The sequence below is a fragment of the Halichoerus grypus genome, chromosome 7 (genome assembly GCF_964656455.1).
Source record: "Halichoerus grypus chromosome 7, mHalGry1.hap1.1, whole genome shotgun sequence".
In the NCBI taxonomy this organism is placed as follows: Eukaryota; Metazoa; Chordata; class Mammalia; order Carnivora; family Phocidae; genus Halichoerus; species Halichoerus grypus.
The window spans coordinates 137,620,900-137,639,109 of NC_135718.1; the positions used below are offsets into that span (position 1 = coordinate 137,620,900).

The following is an 18,210-nucleotide window of genomic DNA, read 5'->3' on the forward strand; positions in this document are numbered from 1 at the left end:
TTAGTGAAGAAGATTATACACATGGCAAATAAACCCATGAAAACATGGTGAATATCATTAGCTACTAAAAAAGATGCAAATTAAAATAAATCAATCCCCATGAGCTATAACTACATACCTATCAAAAGGGCTAAAAGAAAAAGAAAATACAAAAAATACTGGGGAGGACATGGAGAAACTGCTTCACTTAGACATTGGTCCTGATAATATAAAATGCTATAGTCATCATATTACCCAACAATTGCACCTCTGGGCATTTATCCCAAAGAAATTAAGACTTATGATCACACAAAAACCTGTACACAAATGTTTAAAACAGTTTTATTTGTAGTAGCCAAAACCCAGAAACAATATAAATATCCTTCAACGGGTGAATGGTGAAACAAACTGATACAATTACCATGCAATACTACTCAGCAACAAAAATGAACAAATTTTGATACCTGCCACAACTTAAATGAATCTCCAGGGAATTACTCTGAGTGGAAAAAAGCCAATGCCACTAGGTTACACTCTGTATGATTCCATTTATATAACATTGTTAAAATGAGAAAATTATTGAAGTAGAGAAGAGATTAGTGGTTGTCAGGAATTTGGGGGTCAGAAGGAAAATATATACATCTAAAAGAGGACAACATGAAGGATCTTTGCGGAGAAGGAAATGTTCTGTATCTTGACTGTGTTAATGCCAATATCCTAGTTGCGATGTTTTACAATAGTGTTGTAAGATGTAACCATTGGAAGAAACTTGAAAAAGAGTTTATGAGTTCTCTGTTATTTTTTACAAGTGAATAGGAATCCTACCATTATCCCATAATAAAACATTTAATAAAAAATTGCTATATCAGTAAACTTAATCATATTAAGAGTTGTACTCAAGGGGCACCTGGGTGGCTCGGTGGGTTAAGAGTCAGACTCTTGACTTCGGCTCAGGTCATGTTCTCAGCATTGTGGGATTGAGCCTTACTTTGGGTTCCCCACTCAGCTGGGATTCTGCTTCTCTCCCTCTCTCTCTGCCCCTGCCCCCACTCGTGCACTCTCTCTCTCTCAAATAAATGAATAAATCTTAAAAAAAAAAGAATTGTGTTCAAATATTAATTAATTAATTAATTCATTCATTCATTCAAGGATTATTTATTGAATGCCTGTTTTATGCCAGCTGATTACAATTATTTTATGAAATTAAAGTACACAATTAAACCTTTCTTTCTTCCTTTGACCTTAGGTATACACATAACTCCCAGAGCAGACAAGCACTATGCCAGTGTACTGATAAAATTCCTCACCTCTCTCTAGCTAGATTAGCTGTTCTGTTAGTAACAGTAACAGGTATATTCAATAGTGTCTAGCAACAGTTCTGGAATATGATAAATGCTCAATCAATGAATTAACTCATGCCAAGATGAAAAGGGTTCCAATTTTCTAGGTATCAACTTTCCCGCAGAGCCATTTACCTAAAAGATAGGAGACAATCTTAGAGAATCGAGCTGTATCTATGGACTTACAGGAAAGAGCTCTGGGAAAGCCACAACTTTGGAACTGAAGCTGCTGCCTATTTTTAAACATCAACCACTCAAAATGAGATTGAGCAACTGAATTTCTTCTGTAGGAGGTGGAGACCCTCTGTAACCAGGGATTAATTTGGTGATAAACAAATCAATTGAAAACTGGAGTCCTATATTCATTCTAGTGTTTTTCCCTAAATCTTCCTACCCCCAAATTTGCATGTGTCAGCATAGCATTTGACTTTCTTATTTGACATTTATACTTATTTCCTAAGATTGTGTGTGAAAGTAATAGAGACAGAAAAACACATAACATTTATCACATAAAAATTGCTCAGTAAATATCAGCTATTTTTCATGTTACCTTTCATCATAGACATGACTATTGGACCTAAAGTGTCCATGAATATAAATTTAATGCTAACTATATATTGAAATATCATTAATATCTTGCCTTTATTCATGGTGTTCATCAGTAATTTATTCTTTTCATATTTTAATTATATTGTTATTTAGAATATTGACTATTTTTAAAGTCATTGATATCTTGAAATGATCTATATTTAAAAAGAAAACTCAGGAGTGCCTGGGTGGCTCAGTCGGTTGAGTGACTGACTCTTGATTTTGCCTCAGGTCATAATCTCAGGGTCTTGGGATCGAGCTCTGTGTTGGGCTCCGGACTGAGTGTGGAGGTTGCTTGAGATTCTCTCTCTCCCTCTGCCCCTTTCTGCCCCTGCTCTCTCTCTTTCTCTAAAATAACAAAACAAACAAAACAAACAAACAAACAAAAACTCAAACTGATGGTGTTGACTGGGCAAAAAAAATGAAAATTAGAAACTATCAGTTGTATATGCATTTTCATTTGTTTTTATCAATCCTCTAATGTTGAAATGGAATTTCAAAAATACTTTGACTTCTCCTTTCAAGATAGTATAAATCTTTTCCTTTTATTTTCCTTTTGTTTCCTCTCTTTTTTCCCCATAGTGTCCTCAGGTTGACCCCATTTCCACTCTTCCCCCATCTCCTTTCATTCTTGTAAATTTTCCTTGGATACTTCTTTGATTATTATTTCGTCTCTTTATTTTCCATTTTCCTTTGTCACATAGCGTGACTCTCTGTGGTACAGGTTCATCAGTATTTTAGTTTTATTGATCCACTTCCTTTTCAGTGTCAGCAATAAAGCAATAAAAACCTCTAAAGATGTTTTTCATGATTCTTATATTTATCAGTGTGCTGTCTTCCACTATCACCACAGATACATCCTTTATTATTCTTTTTCTTCTCTTTTAACCAAATATTACGTATGCTCAGTCTTAACTTTCTGTGGTTCTGGGAGGTTTCAGTCTTTTCTCTTTTAGAAGTCTGCCCCCCTGGATCTTATTCAATTGTTCTTCCTTTTCTAGGTATGTTAACACTTTTTCACTGAATATAGATTGTCTATTTACGTTGCATACTAATTAAGTAGCACATCTGATTGGTTCTTTTTGTTGTGATTAATCTTTCTTTCCAGATATTTCCATTATTTGGATGATTTTTTTCCAAATGTAAGTGTTCTGAACCACTAAGCACTCTAGCAACCTGTTTTTTTAAAGCAAATTTTGAGACTTTTTTTTAAAGAATCTATAGATTATATTCATGATTTTTTATATGCCTATTTTTCATTAAAGGTAGTTACAGTAAAGTGATCAGACATAATATCCCTTTGTAGAAATCATGATTTTTTTTTTTCTTGTGGTGCACTGTTTTATGTTGAGTGATGTTAACCTTCTATTGTGGAATTTAAGTTTCCCTGTGGATTTACAGGACTTTATGCATCTCCAGGACCCTTCTTATGTGCTGGAGTCCTATCGGCAACCTTCAGTTTGGTGCTTGTTTGATATAACAGATTTTCCCATCAGCTTCCCAATTTCATCCTTGAGTTCCCTCAACACTGCTGGATGATCCCATCTAGGAATGTATTTCTTCTCTTACCATCTGTGTTTCTCCCTCTGAGGCTTTTTATTCTCTGTACTTTTGAGTGTGGAGTTTGGACTATACTATGTCACGTGTAAAAGCAATTGATCACAGACCTCTTTATGCAGTTCATACAATTCTACCATCCTCTTCTAAGAAATATGAATCATTCCCAAAATTTCTTTAGCACCTTCTACACGCAGATATTTATGTTCTCTGTTTCTAGGATAACCATTAGTTGGGATAATACAGGATTAATCTGTAATTGGCATTTTGTTTCCATTATATTTATATTAATTTATGTTAATATTATAATATTTCTCACATTATTCCCCATATGATTGCTAAACTCTTCCCAACTTTTTCCCTACTCCCTCTCTCTCTGTTTCTATATTTTTATCTCTATTTCTTTCTTTCACTATATACTCTCCACAGACCCTACCCTCAACACACACACACAAACAAACACACACACACACACACACACACACACACGTCATACATTTCCATTAAAGTCCACTTTTCAATCCCCAGTTGTTCTTAATCAATAAAGAAGTTAAGGGCATTGGTTTTGGTGTCAAATCCCCTTGGATTCAGCCTCTTTTTAGGTGTACATACTTGGAGGAATAATTGGCACCAAGGTCCTCTCACTCACTGAAAGCAGGTAAGAAGAGCATGTACTTCACAGTGCACTTGTTTAAACCTCATAGATTATTTGCTTTCAACATAAGATTATCATTCCAAATATTATATTGAGATAAAAGTTATTTGCCAATCAAAAATTTAAATTGTCATTAATATAAACATTTTGCTTTTTCTTGCCAAACTATAACTTTACATTTATTGCCTGTTAATGGGTAAAAAAAAAAAAAAAATTAATGGGTAAAAAATTTATATTTTAATAGTGTTAGTAGAAAGCTAGTCAACTTATATATTCTGTATTTATTTCTTCCCTGGGGAGATGGGAGTTGAGTTTGTATAAATCAGTCTTCTTCCCTTCCCATATGGGTGACACAGATGTGAAAGATTGAAGGTCCTCTTATAATAGAAATAGCAGGACTACTCTCCCCAAAGTGCATTAAGTAACCGAGGCTATGAGCACTACCACTATATATTTTACTGCACTCACAGACAATGGTACCATTTTTCTCGATATTCATATATATTAGATTTAGCAGGAGTACATTGTTTCCTAGTCATTAATGATTTTCAATTTAGCCAACAGTTAACTCCTAACTTCCCTCAGTCTCTTGAACATTCCAAGAGCATGATTGAGAAATACATTCTTCCAGTAGGTTTGGTTTTCTATGAATTTTAGCCAGGGTGTATGCTCACAAGTCACAAACCCCATCCCTGTCTTACTTATATAGTCATTTCATTTTAGCTCAAAAGAGAACATTACTCATTTGTTGATTCAGTATGTATTTATTGAGTGATTACTACAAGTCATGTATCTGAGTCTGAAGAATACATGGCCATAAAAAGAAAGCATCAAAGTCGAGCCTATTGCATAAAGGAGGAGGCAGGTATTAATCAAGTAACTCCACAAATATATTAATTACTAGGAACGAAAAGAATACTCAGCTATGAGTATATATAACCATTGGTTGAGGACTGGGTTGGTGTGGGGTAAATATGACTGCAGTTTCCCTATGTGATATTTATGTCTTCAAAGTCTGTATATAGTGGGTGATAGTTAACAAATTTATTTTGTATAAATCTCAAGCATAGAAGACAGGAAGACTAAATGCCTGTTGGATAATAAATTTCAATTTGTAATCCATAAATTCTGAGGGTAATATCCAGAGAAACGTGACATCGACAGTATGTTTCAAAAGCTTTTTTTGTGTAAAATGGTATTTTGACAACTCAAGCCTGATTCAGGCTGAAAGGTTATAATTTGGGGAATAATAATTTACACCTTGTAAATTTAAGAGTGTACATTTTTTTTCCAAAAATTTGTCATAAAAGACCATATCCAGCCTCTCTTCCATGTGTTGATGCAAAAGACATAAAATTAATGGCAAGTTTATTTCCCTTAACTACATGGGAAAAATCGTAACATTTTAAGAAGAGTTTTCTTTAAGCCATTTTAAAACCTATTTCAGGAAAAAAATATATATTCTATTAAATTGAGTTACAATTTAAAAACTAATTTTTATTATGCAAAAATTTCATTAAAAAGATTAACAATTTATATTCATTGCCTCTAAAAATTGTAATTATTCTCAAAGAGAATGACCCTTAATCTTACATTTTTACATTATATTACTTGAAATGAAGCAGCATATGAATTTGTAACTTATTGCAAGTTCAAATATTTAATTGGTTAGCTAGTTGTCATAATCCATGGTTTATGAATGTTTGATCCAATATTTAAGGTAGAGACTGGACCACCATAAAGAAATCTTAATGAAGTTATTGCTTAAATGTTTAAAGACATTATCACAAAGCAGATTAATTTTTCATTAGCAGGTAACTATTCTTTTGGCAATAACCTTCCTCATGAGCATTCAACTTATTAGTCTGTGCCTGGACAAAGAAGAGCAATTTGTAGATTCCTTTACCTTTTTTTTTTTTTTTTTAATTTTATTTATTTATTTATTTGAAAGAGAGAAGAATATGTGAGCAGGGGCAGGGGCAAAGAGAGAGGGAGAGAGAGAATCTCAAGCAGATTCTGTGCTGAGCACAGAGCCTGACACCGACACAGCTTGATCTCACCACCCTGAGATCAAGACCTGAGCCGAAATCAAGTCGGACACTTAACCAACTGAGCTACCCAGATGCCCTTGTAGATTCTGTGAATATGGCTTTATTTATAAATTATTCTGTTAATTTTACTAATTCCACTAAGGCTTATTACCTTGATCAATGTTTATATATATTTAAACAATTGACATCCTAGGACAAAAAATTTGTGACTTCACAAGCATACACATACCAAACTTTGCTAAGAGGTAAACAATGTCCCCTGTACCATTTTAGTTAAGTGTGACACATTCTGCTTCTTTAAAAACTCTATAGAGTTAGTACTATTAGATGTATGTGCCTAAGTGAAATGACTTTATGTCAGTGAGGTTAAGAATATGCCAGAATTCACAGGACTTTGAATTTTGTGAATTTAACTGGTGAGGGTGGGATTTGAAACTTCAGCTGACTCCTAAATCTATTCTCTCTCTCTTTTTTTTTAAGATTTGTATTTATTTATTTGAGAGAGAGAGAGAGAGTGAGAGAGAGCACAAGCAGGGGTAGAGGAAGAGGGAGAAGCAGACTCCCCGCTGAGCAGGGAGCCCGATGTGGGACTCGATCCTGGGACCCCGGGATCATGACCTGAGCTGAAGGCAGCTGCTTAACCAGCTGAGTCACCCAGGCGCCCCTAAATCTATTCTTTTTTGAAAAGCTGACATTTCCTCCCTAAAATATTTAAATTAATGTGTGAAATGCAAATATTTTCACTAATTAACCAAGATAAATATCCTTTAAATTATAAATGTAAAAAAAAGGGACCTTCATATTTGTTTATTTCTTGTTTCAGAGAGAATCAGAATATTTTATTTTCGCCCAGTTGTATCTGTCTCTTGGCTTGTCTATGCTGATTAATAATGACCAAAACTCTATATTTATTAATGTGATTGATGGAGAATTGTGATAAGTTGTCATAGATGTAAAACTATAGTTCCAAAATTTAGAAAGAAAAGCTTTTGCTTGTTACTTAATTCCTTCTCTTCAACTTAGAAAGTCCTTCATTGACAGCATGTATGTATATTTTTTACATCAATACTTTTGCTAACATCTGTTCAAAAGAGTAGTTTAATTTAGATGTAAATAATAAATTACTATATTATGTATATATCTGTGTGGCTACAGCACGTGATACCTTTATGTTTCTATTAAATGAGTCACTCTTAGGAATAATGGCATTGACTACAGTAACTGAATTCTGTGGCATTTCCCTTAAAATTTGAATAAAACCCTATCTATTAAATTACAGAAAATAACTTAAAGCTATGTAAGATAAAATTAATTTTCAGTCATTTCATAGCCCTGAAATTTTAACATTTTTTAATAGTTAGAAATATATAGTACTAGCCACAAGCCATTCCTTAAAAAATTCTCTATAACCCCACCTCCATTTTATTTAATTCAATGATATAGATAAGAAGCTACACCTACAATTAATTCTTGTTGCTTTGTAAGGGTGGGGGCAATATTTTGTTGCAATCCTGCTAATTTGTCTTCTCTAATCTAGTATGTGTTGGCAGCTCTTTCAAAATATTATAGTCATTAATGGTGCTTCTCAAAAATCCTGCACGTACACATTTTACGAAAGTCATATTTTTCATTGGTCTTTTCTTCCAGTATTTTATTTGCATAGATTCATTGTGCTAAATTCCTAGCCTCATCCAAAAATATCTCTCAAGCTTTAAAAACTCGCTACTGTTAATTTTTTTTTTAAAGTTGATTTGTCTCAAGGGGCAGGAGGGCAAAAGAAAGTGGATTATCTACTCTGCCAACTGCTTAGCATTCAGCTGCTTTAAAAACACTAGCTTCAGAGCTACAGTCATCCAGGCCATTAGGAATATTTCCCTTTTCCTGGCCAAATGGAAAACAGCATCATCTGTGCGATGTGAAAGCTATAAGGAAAGAACGTTCAAAGAACCATTTTTATATGTATCAGTTACACAGAATTATGGGGAGCTAGTATTGATTATTAGTGGCATTTTTAAAGATCAGTATGATTTTATAGATGCAATTAGAAGGATATTGCTACTCAAGATTGGCAAGTCAATTTATGATTCTTTTTTTTTTTTAAAGGAGGATGTCCTTTATTTTTTTTTATTTTTTATTTTTTTAAAGATTTTATTTATTTATTTGACAGAGAGAGAGAGACAGTGAGAGAGGGAACACAAGCAGGGGGAGTGGGAGAGGGAGAAGCAGGCTTCCCGCTGAGCAGGGAGCCTGATGCGGGGCTCGATCCCAGGACCCTGGGATCATGACCTGAGCCGAAGGCAGCCGCTTAACCGACTGAGCCACCCAGGCGCCCCTCAATTTATGATTCTTATGCTGAATTTGTTCGCCATACATTAGTGCTTGGGTAATATATTGTGTTTTAATATTCTGCTGTGTACACAAATTTAATTAATAGTGATAGAATTCAAATTACAAGCCAACAAATGTAGTGTTATGAAAAATAATATAATAATAACCTCTTAAGACTTAGATAAGCAACTTTATTTAGTGTAAATTAGTAGTTAGGGGTAAATCTTTTCAGCAACTGCATCATCTGATTTTGCCAATTTTTTTATTCCTGTTTTTCCTTTGTTATTGAATTGAATATCAACAGTGGTGGATTCTATATTTTTCAGGAACTGGATATATATGTGTAATTTGAAAGAAACTGTGGTAGTTAATATATTTTAATACACTGAGTATATTTATGTATTCACATAGAATTTAAATACTATTAAGAAAGGTCAATGGCAATATGGCAATGATGTAATCATTATTTAAATGGAATTTGTTGATGTCATTCTTGTTTTCCAACTTTTTACATGAGATGGGTACAGATAAAATTTTAATAAATATTGTTGTAGAAAAGTAAACATTACATAGACATACCTAATACTAGATGCCTGCAAGTCAGAATTTTTAACAGGAAAACATATAACTTAATCAACTAACAGAGGCTTCTTAGAGCCAACAAAAACATTTTCAAAGCAATGTTCTGGCTGAACTGTTTATAGCCCATTTGTGTGTTCCACAAAATAGTGCTGCTTCTAAAGGGGCTGAGTTACATTAAACTCTAGTGATTGTGCCTATTTCATTTAAAGACCTCCAAAGGTTATGGTGGGAAGATCTTTATGTACAGTGAAGGCTTCAGGTAGAATGGAGCATTCAGTTAGATGCAACAATGTTCTTATTTAATATAAATATAATGAATCTGGACGGAATATTTAGATCCTTTAGGTAAAATGCTCTCATTATGATAATCATACCCGACAGCATGTTTTCAATTCAGCATTCAATTGCTTTGTTTCTCCAAAATTTAATGAATGCACGGTCTAGTTGCAACTGGGATGAATTTTATCTCCAGGAAAGAAAAAAAAACCTGCATCCATAAGTTTCCAATTTATATACAACCATTAGTTCCTTATTGCCTTCTCAAGTTACCCCAAAGTCAAAATATGTTGCTTATGATGTACTAGATTATATTACTAGAAAGCAAACAAATAAACCAACTAACAAACCCATAATCTTGATAGCTTTGCATGACAAAATATCTTTTTATTTCATGAGCTTTTTCCTCCCAGTAAGCTGCAGGAGTGGGGATGGGGGATGGGGATTTGAATCATCATTGTTTATTAGGATCCCAGGCTGATGGACCCGCATAACCATACATGTGCATACTTTATTAATCAAAGTAAGCCACATGGCCGCACTGATTTTAAAAACACCAGTAACTGCAACTTCATCCTGTGCCAGGGATGAAGAGACACTGAATATTTGTATGCATACCTAATGTTCACTACTCACAGTGTAGTACTTAACGGTCCAGAGATGACTTACTTTACTTAAAGTGCTTCTTACTGTCACTTCTCAGGATTATTTCAGTGCTTTATATCTGGGTTTTCACCAAAAATCTGTAGAGATTATAACAGTGATCATGTATCATTACAATACAAACCAATAATGTGGAAAGTGGAAATGAGAGATCTCAGATCAACATTTGTGTTTTTTACACACCCACACAAAATTACACTTTTTGTATATACACAATGAAAGTATAATATATTACTTTATTCTTCATACAAAATGTAAAAGAAAAACTAGGAGAATGATTTTATTTATTTATTTATTTTTAAAATTTTTATTTATTTATTTGAGAGAGAGCGATAGCAAGAGAGCATGAGCAGGGGGTGGGGAGAGGGAGAAGCAGGGAGAGGGAGAAGCAGATTCCCGCTGAGCAGGGAGCCTGATGTGGGCTGATCCCAGGACCCCGGGATCCAGACCATGACATGAGCCTAAGGCAACACTTAATTGACTGAGCCACCTAGGTGCCCCTAGGAGAAGAATTTTAGGTAGAGCTTTCAAGATAAGAAAAGAATTTGCTCTAATTACTAACTATAATGGGTTTTTTTAAAAAAATAATTAATTAATTAGATTGGTTGGTCGTTTGGCTAATTTGTCTTAGTATTAGTCTTAGTTTAATGATACTCCCAAAGAGTTGTCGTTTACTTTTGGTTGTTATGTGACAGAGAGGATAATCAGATGGGATGGCAAAGTGTTTTGTCCAACAAAATGTTGGAAGGTAAACTGAGATTATAGACTTCATCAGGGTTTACAGACTGAGGTAATAAAAAGCATCTGGCAACTGAAGAAAGCTTCCTGGAGAGTTGTCCACAGTCTTAGGCTCTTCATAGCTTTCCATGGTATGTGAATCTAGGGGAAGAGAAAACATATTCAAATTAAGTTAGATTACTATACTTACATTAAAGGATAGTGATAAATTGGGTAGAGGAATTATGTTAAATAAAGTACTGCACAGTTGTATTTTTGCACATAAAAATATTTTAAAGTCTTTGAATTGAAATTTATTCATTTACATTTTATCTTGCTAAATATAATCTTTGAGCTCTTGAGGTAAGGGCTTTTCTTACATTCATCTACAAGGCTAGAAGATTTCTGGTAATGGCAATAATGGTGAACAATTAATACATTTTCTTATAAATTAGTGTTAAAAACTGATTTCAGAAAATGACACAAGTTTGCTATAGCTCTTTCATATTATATCTATTTTTTTGTCAAATTTAAGAGGAACAAAGAAAGTACTAAGTCAGGTCAGAATAGATCATGGGTTTTTATTTGTATAGTGACTAATTGTTAAAAAGATAAGAAAGACTAGAATTGCACTAGAATTGTATTTACCCACAGTCATCTAGTATGAGATACCTAGTCATTTAAAAAGAGTTTATATGGTATGTACAATATCACAATTGAATCAGTCTTCTTGGTTAAAGTCCAGTTAATTCACTTAGTAACCCACATGTTAGTCTATGAATACATGCATATGAGTTTATACATTTAGCACTTTAAATCATTGAAAAAGATACACCACAATTTTAGGTTCAAGTTATGTCACTCCTTGACAAAATTATAAACTTTTTTCAGCAAATAAAAAAAGTACATATTTGAGAAGCCTTTAAAGTTTGGAATTGAGTAACTATTATTTAGATCATGGTTTAATAAATAACTTTTTGCAAGCATTATATGATTATATACCTTGAGATATATCACAAAACATTAAAACTTAAATGTTTTATTTAAACACTCTTCTTCACAAATTTGAATATATACTTACATATATTATATAAAATAAGTATATTATATTTACATTATTATATGTTATATATATCATAATATTACACATAATGTAATACGTAATTATATGTATACATTATGTGTGTAATTATATGTATATGTATATAATATATGTAATTATAATTCATTATATATAATATATCAAATGAATTATAATATAAATATTTACATGTAATTATAATAATTTACATATAGCTATATATGTAAATATGTTGTGTGTAATGTATTATATATATTATTTATAATATATAATATATAAAATATAATGTGATATATTATAGATATATATATAATGTGTTATACACTATACATATATATATATAATACATGTGCAATTAATTCAGGTAAATTTTTTATAAAAGGAAAAGACATAAAAAATTGTTAATATCAACCCAGGTTTTGAAAGATAAAAGACATCCGTACTCTCTTCTGAGGAAACATGAATTGACAAATCCAGCATAGGATCTCTAAAAACCCTACATTTACTGAAAATAGAGCACTTTGTGAAAATTTTAAAGACAATATGTCAAATTACCTAATTAATAGCTTTTTTCTGAATAGCAGCATTAGCGTTGCTTGTTAAAAGTGCAACCTCTGGATCCCACTTCAGACCTAATGAATCAGAAAGCTCTGGGGTGGAGTTTCCAGGTGACTCTAGTAGGTGATGAAGTTTGAGAACCATCAGTAGAACAAAACTGTTTAGATCAGCTGATTTATGGAGGAGATGGCAAGAGTTTCTCAATGAAAGGAACACTAAATTGACTTATTCTCAGGCTGAAGACTTCCCTAGATCCCTGAGTGAGCCTTATCTTATAATTAATTTCCAAAAGACCGAGTGGATTTTTGGGCTGCCAAATATTTGTCACATGAGTGAAATATTCCTAGTTAGAAGCTCTGTCAGGGATATACCTCTTTGTCCTGCAAGTATTTGCTGTTCTTCATTATTCTGTGTAAATCTTCTCCCTGCTTCCCCTCCTTTAGCAACTTTTTTTTTTCCCTTGAGAGACTGCCTAAATATTAAATATCACCTCTCCAGAGTTGCCTTCTCTGGTCACTGAAAGTAAAACAGGGCCCCACTACCCACAGCTCTATGGCTTATCACAGCAGGCTCTCTGTGGTAGCTCTCAGCACTTATAATACTCGGACATTTGTTTAAAACTTAAGTTAATGTCTGTGTTTTATTTATTTTTAAAACTTTCTCTAGAATGTGAGCTCCATTTGGACATGGACAGTATTGGTCTGGTTCACTGATGTATCCTTTTATCATTCACTTTTCATTGGTGCACTGCAGGCATTTTTTGGAGGAAAAATATACATAAATACGGCACATATTTATACAATATTTATTCAATATTTTATTTGCTAGATAGTAATTAAGTTAAATAAAACACCTGGGAGTATTAGGCCTGGCAGATGGAATTCTTCCCTGTGGAAGGTATTTGAGATTTTTATCAGACCACTCATCAGAAAAAATCTGTACAGTTAATCAGAGAATCCAGTTCACCATAGTTCTTGGCTGAAGTATCTCATTAGGTGGATTTTAACTCAAAATAAATGTAAAAATCTTTGTTTAAATGTATAAATCGTTTACAACTATATCTTCCATTTCCGTTTGGCCAAATTCACCTGAAAAGTCATTTGCATCTTGAGAAATTGCTAATGGAGTTGAATTTAGGTTTCAAAATATGTTGTAAACAATAATTACTGTAAAAAAATGTTTGTCTTTTGATCATGTTTTTTTTTTTTAAATTCTCCTACAGCTCTATAATAGTCTTGAAATTTTGGGCGCCTGGGTGGCTCAGTCGTTAAGCATCTGCCTTCGGCTCAGGTCATGATCCCAGGATCCTGGGATCGAGTCCCACATCGGGCTCCCTGCTCGGCGGGGAGCCTGCTTCTCCCTCTCCCACTCCCCCTGCTTATGTTCCCTCTCTCGCTGTGTCTCTCTCTGTCAAATAAATAAATAAAATCTTTAAAAAAAAAAAATAGTCTTGAAATTTTATAAGGTCCTACTCTAAAATAAATAGAGAAAGGAATCCTTAGAATTATGAAACTAAATTCATTATCTTTTTTACAATTTCCCTTACAAAATAATAAAATATTACCTTAGTGATTTTTTTAAATAGCTCTACATTCATGTTCTATGCATAACAAAATCATGTTTATGAGCGTATCTTTCCTTGGGAGAAAAAAAAAAAAAAACAGTGGAAGCTGTTTCTTTTAAGTGGCTTATTTTTTCTTGTATATGATTCGGTTTCAGAATATTCACTCCAGTTACATAAATTATAAATGTTGCTTCTCCTACTCATGGCACGTGACATATTATTACAGGCCAGACTCTTTGTAATGGGGTGACCCCAGCAAAACTACCAAGTGAACTTTTCAAATGAAAACACTCAGATTATGTACGTATGAATAAAAATAAATTTGCTTTTCAGGGAGTTTGGCCGCTGGAAAGTAAATAACCTTGCAGTTGAGAGAAGAAATTTCCTTGGCTCCCCATTGCCTCTTGCTCCTGAATTCTTCCGCAACATAAGACTTTTGGGACGTCGACCTACCCTTCAGCAAATCACAGAAAACCTTATCAAGAAATATGGGACCCATTTCTTGCTATCGGCTACTTTGGGAGGTACGACTCTTTGAAAATATTTATGCCTATGTGTGCTTGTGCATAAAACTGTGAAAGTCAGGGAAAAATGTGTTGATTAATCCAGATAGCTTCAGTTTGAATAATTCTAGAATTCATTCATTTATTCAATGCATTCACTGAGTTATTACTAAATGCCTTCTATGGTATTCACAATGGGAAGGTAGCTGGTTATTACTTAGTTCCTGCCTGAAGGCAATGTACAGTATAACGGCATGCATTAAATACAGTCATAGCTACTGCACTCTCTAATGCAAGGGGATGTGCCAAATTCTGTTTAAAAAATAAATAATAAGCAGTCAGGCACAAGTGGAAGTCGTCACTTCTGGTTACAGAGAACTGGAAAAGTTTCCCGAAGTAAATGTTGAAGATCTAAAATTACGTTTGTTAGCACTATTTTAGTATTTCTCATTGTGGTTCATATATGATATAGAGAGAATGATCAATAAATACCAATTATGATGTGTAATGTAAAAGTAGAGATTAATAATGTCACTTCTTCAATTTATAAATTTGTAAAAAATAAGAAATCTGTGGTTTTAATACCATTAATATGTGTTTTATCATGGTGATATATAATTCAGCATTTTGAATACACTTAGATGATATTTGGGGAGGTAACGTAATAGGGAAAATAGGATTTTCCTAAAACTTAAAAATATCCCAGAATTCCATGTATTTAGTTTTGTGTAAGACTTTAAATAATGTCCAACCATTTTATTTAGAAAAGGATGTTACTCTTTCCTATAATGAAGAGCACTGAATATAATTGGATATGAAAACAGTGATTCTCTGCTTCCTTGTCTGTTCCTCAGTAAGTTTTCTGAATCCGGACAGACTGATTCACACCAATGGTGCGGTGGTATGAAAGGCCACTGGTTCTTCATTTTTCCTACCTTAGAAGATGAGTCTTTTCTTTCCTGTAGCTGCCAGTCCAGTCTGTCAGTAAGTCATGCCAGTCCTTTTTTTCTCCCAAAATATATCCCATGTCAAGCCTTTCTGACTTCTACCCGGACATCCCTAGACCAAGTCACCATCATGTTTCTCTCCAGAATATGCCTGAGGTCCATGCTCCTCACAGATCTTTTTAAAACTTGGATCAGGTCAAATCATTCCCTGTGTCAATTAAAACCTGTAACTAGCCACTTAACATAAAATCCAAATGTCTTGCTACGGTTTATAATGCACTACATGAAGGGTCTGATACTGGCTTTCACCACAGACTTCAACTTTTCTCTCCTCTCATCATGCTCTATTTTTCAGCCACAATGACCTTCGGGACAATTTTTCTGCTCAAATGTTACTTTCCATAGAGGGCTTTCCTGTCCATGCTACCAGGAATAGTACCCAGTAGTCCACCAATAGTCTCTACTATTCCATGATCTTCTTTGTATTCTTCATTGTATTTCTTTTTATGTGAAATATTTCATTTATTAGTTTCTTGGCTTATTATCTGTCATTTCTGCATATTTTTTTGAAAACAGGAAACTTGCCTGTATTTGTCACAGTTTACCCCCATAGTTATAAGTGCCTGGCGCACAATAGGTTCTCATTAAATATTTGTTAAATGAATAAATGAGACTACAACTTTGTTTAGAGTTTGAGATGTTCAAGTTCACTAAACAGATGTCAAAAGTATGATATACACAGAGGATAACTGAGATCTAGTTCAAGAAGAAGACTAAATGAAAACTGAATCCAAAGAGCCAAAACAGTCAGTTAAACAAATAAAGATACAGAATTGGAGAGAAGGAGGATGCAAGCAAGAGCAGGTGAACAAGGCATGGAGAGGTTGGAAAAGGAGATTTCTGGACACAATGTGGAAATATAAGTCGGCCAAATAACCTTAAGGAATTAAAGGTGGAAAACGTGGATGATTTAGGCAGACAGACAAAGTCAGCCAGGAAAACACATTATCTCTGTCTTCCACAAGTGAATAATACTAAAATAATAAGATAAGGGATCAGCCTGGTATTGAAAATTGACTCTCCTCCTTTTTTTTAACCAATTGTGATTTTTTAAAATTTTATTTTATTCAATTGTGACATTTTTAAAATGTTAAGTAACTTCTCTGTTAGTTTCTTTTAGGAGAAAGTCGGAGAGTAATATATGTGTGGTAGGGTCATGGGAAGATTAATGTACATGCAGGAAGATAGTCTTGGCACAATGTGTGGCATAATTTAAACATTCAAAGAATTTATGTTATTGCTATTACAGTAGTGTGTATAGAAAAAAATTATAAAATATCCCAATAATTATAAAACCTGAGTCTCTGAAAGCTGTGTCTGTATGGGTTAGTAAGGTCGATGATTATTAATGCAATAAAGTCTGAAGTAAAAGTGAAAGTTAAATTATTACTATAACTTCTTTTAAAAAGTTCAGTGGTCTTGTACTCATATTAGGCTTCATCACAGTTGTGTCAACAATGTATAATACCCAGAATTTCAGAACATAAAATACATTCTCCAAATAAGAAAGGAAGCAAGTGACAGAGGAAAGGCAGAAGAGATAAAAAATACAGATGATTTTTATGGACATTTTTGTTCCTTATACTAAAATTGCGGTGACTTTTTTATTTGTTTTCGTTGTTTTGGCATTGTAGATGCTACATGTTGGCCTTCAGATTAGTTTTTATTGTGTATGTTTTTTGTCTGTATAAACGTGGTCTAAAAATCTTTTGTGGGATTAAATCATTTCTTCAGGTTGATTATTCAATGATAGCAATATGTTCTCTCAAAATTCAATTATTTAAAAGTCTTGATCAAGCATGTCCTTAAAGGCAAATCATGGAGTGGGGTGGGGGTGGGGCAGGGGAAGACATGGAATTTCCAGGCTCCCTGGCCTTCTACCCTCTGAATATTCCTTGGATTTAATATTCCTGGTATTTTCTATTAGAATTCTTTTTTTTCCCCTCTAAATGTTACTTATAGTTTCTTTCAGGAATCTCTCCTGGGTGATGTTAATAAGTTAACTAAAATGCATGAAATTATTTAAGTAACTTAAGGATATAACTATTTGCAATTAAAATGTACACCAGGTTGATTTCAGGCAATTTTAAAAATATTGCTGTTGTAATTACACTAAACCTTTTTTTTTGTTGTTGCTGTAAGTATATTTTCGCTTTATATGTTTTTCCTGGTTGAACATGAAATTGTATCATTCCATTTTTTAAAAAAATGAGATTTGTGGTATTTAACTGGAGCTAATTCTCTCTCTTGCTCTCTCCTTAACCAACTAAGTAACAACCCTAATATTAACACACTGAGGATGTCATGTATATAAGCAAACATTTTAAACAAAAGGCCAGTTATTTCTTGCTTCTTAAATAACCAGATCTTCAACTAAATTTAAATATTTTAAAAAATGAGTTGTGTAAAATTCTCTCAGTATTAAAGTGATGAAAAAGAAATAAATAAAAAATGTCTTTTTTCCCTGAGTTATTTAGTACATCATATTATTGACTTAGACATAAAACTTTGGATAGCATACTTGAAGCCTTTAACGGGATATTTTATGATAGATAAAGCCAGTGATTGAATTATCTCCCTATAGGAAAAAATAAATTGTAAAAAACCTTCTTCAATATATATCATTTTCCACACTTATTTCATCTTATAGCTTCCAGACTATTTATCAATATAGTAATTCAGCTTGCTTCTGTTTGGATAATGATATCTAAACTCCATCACTGTTTAAATATCTAAAATAAGCTACTCAATATGAGGAACC

At 33.2% G+C, this 18,210-nt stretch overlaps 1 protein-coding gene across 4 annotated transcripts in view; it reads left to right on the forward strand.

Moving 5' to 3' along the window:
* Positions 1-18,210, forward strand: part of BRINP3 (BMP/retinoic acid inducible neural specific 3) — a 375,365-nt gene that overhangs the window by 164,786 nt on the left and 192,369 nt on the right. For all 4 annotated transcript variants that reach the window (XM_036112049.2, XM_036112048.2, XM_036112047.2 and 1 more), the window contains one exon: positions 14,273-14,463. In XM_036112049.2, the coding sequence (XP_035967942.1) occupies positions 14,273-14,463 (191 nt within the window). The remainder of the gene's footprint in view (positions 1-14,272; positions 14,464-18,210) is intronic.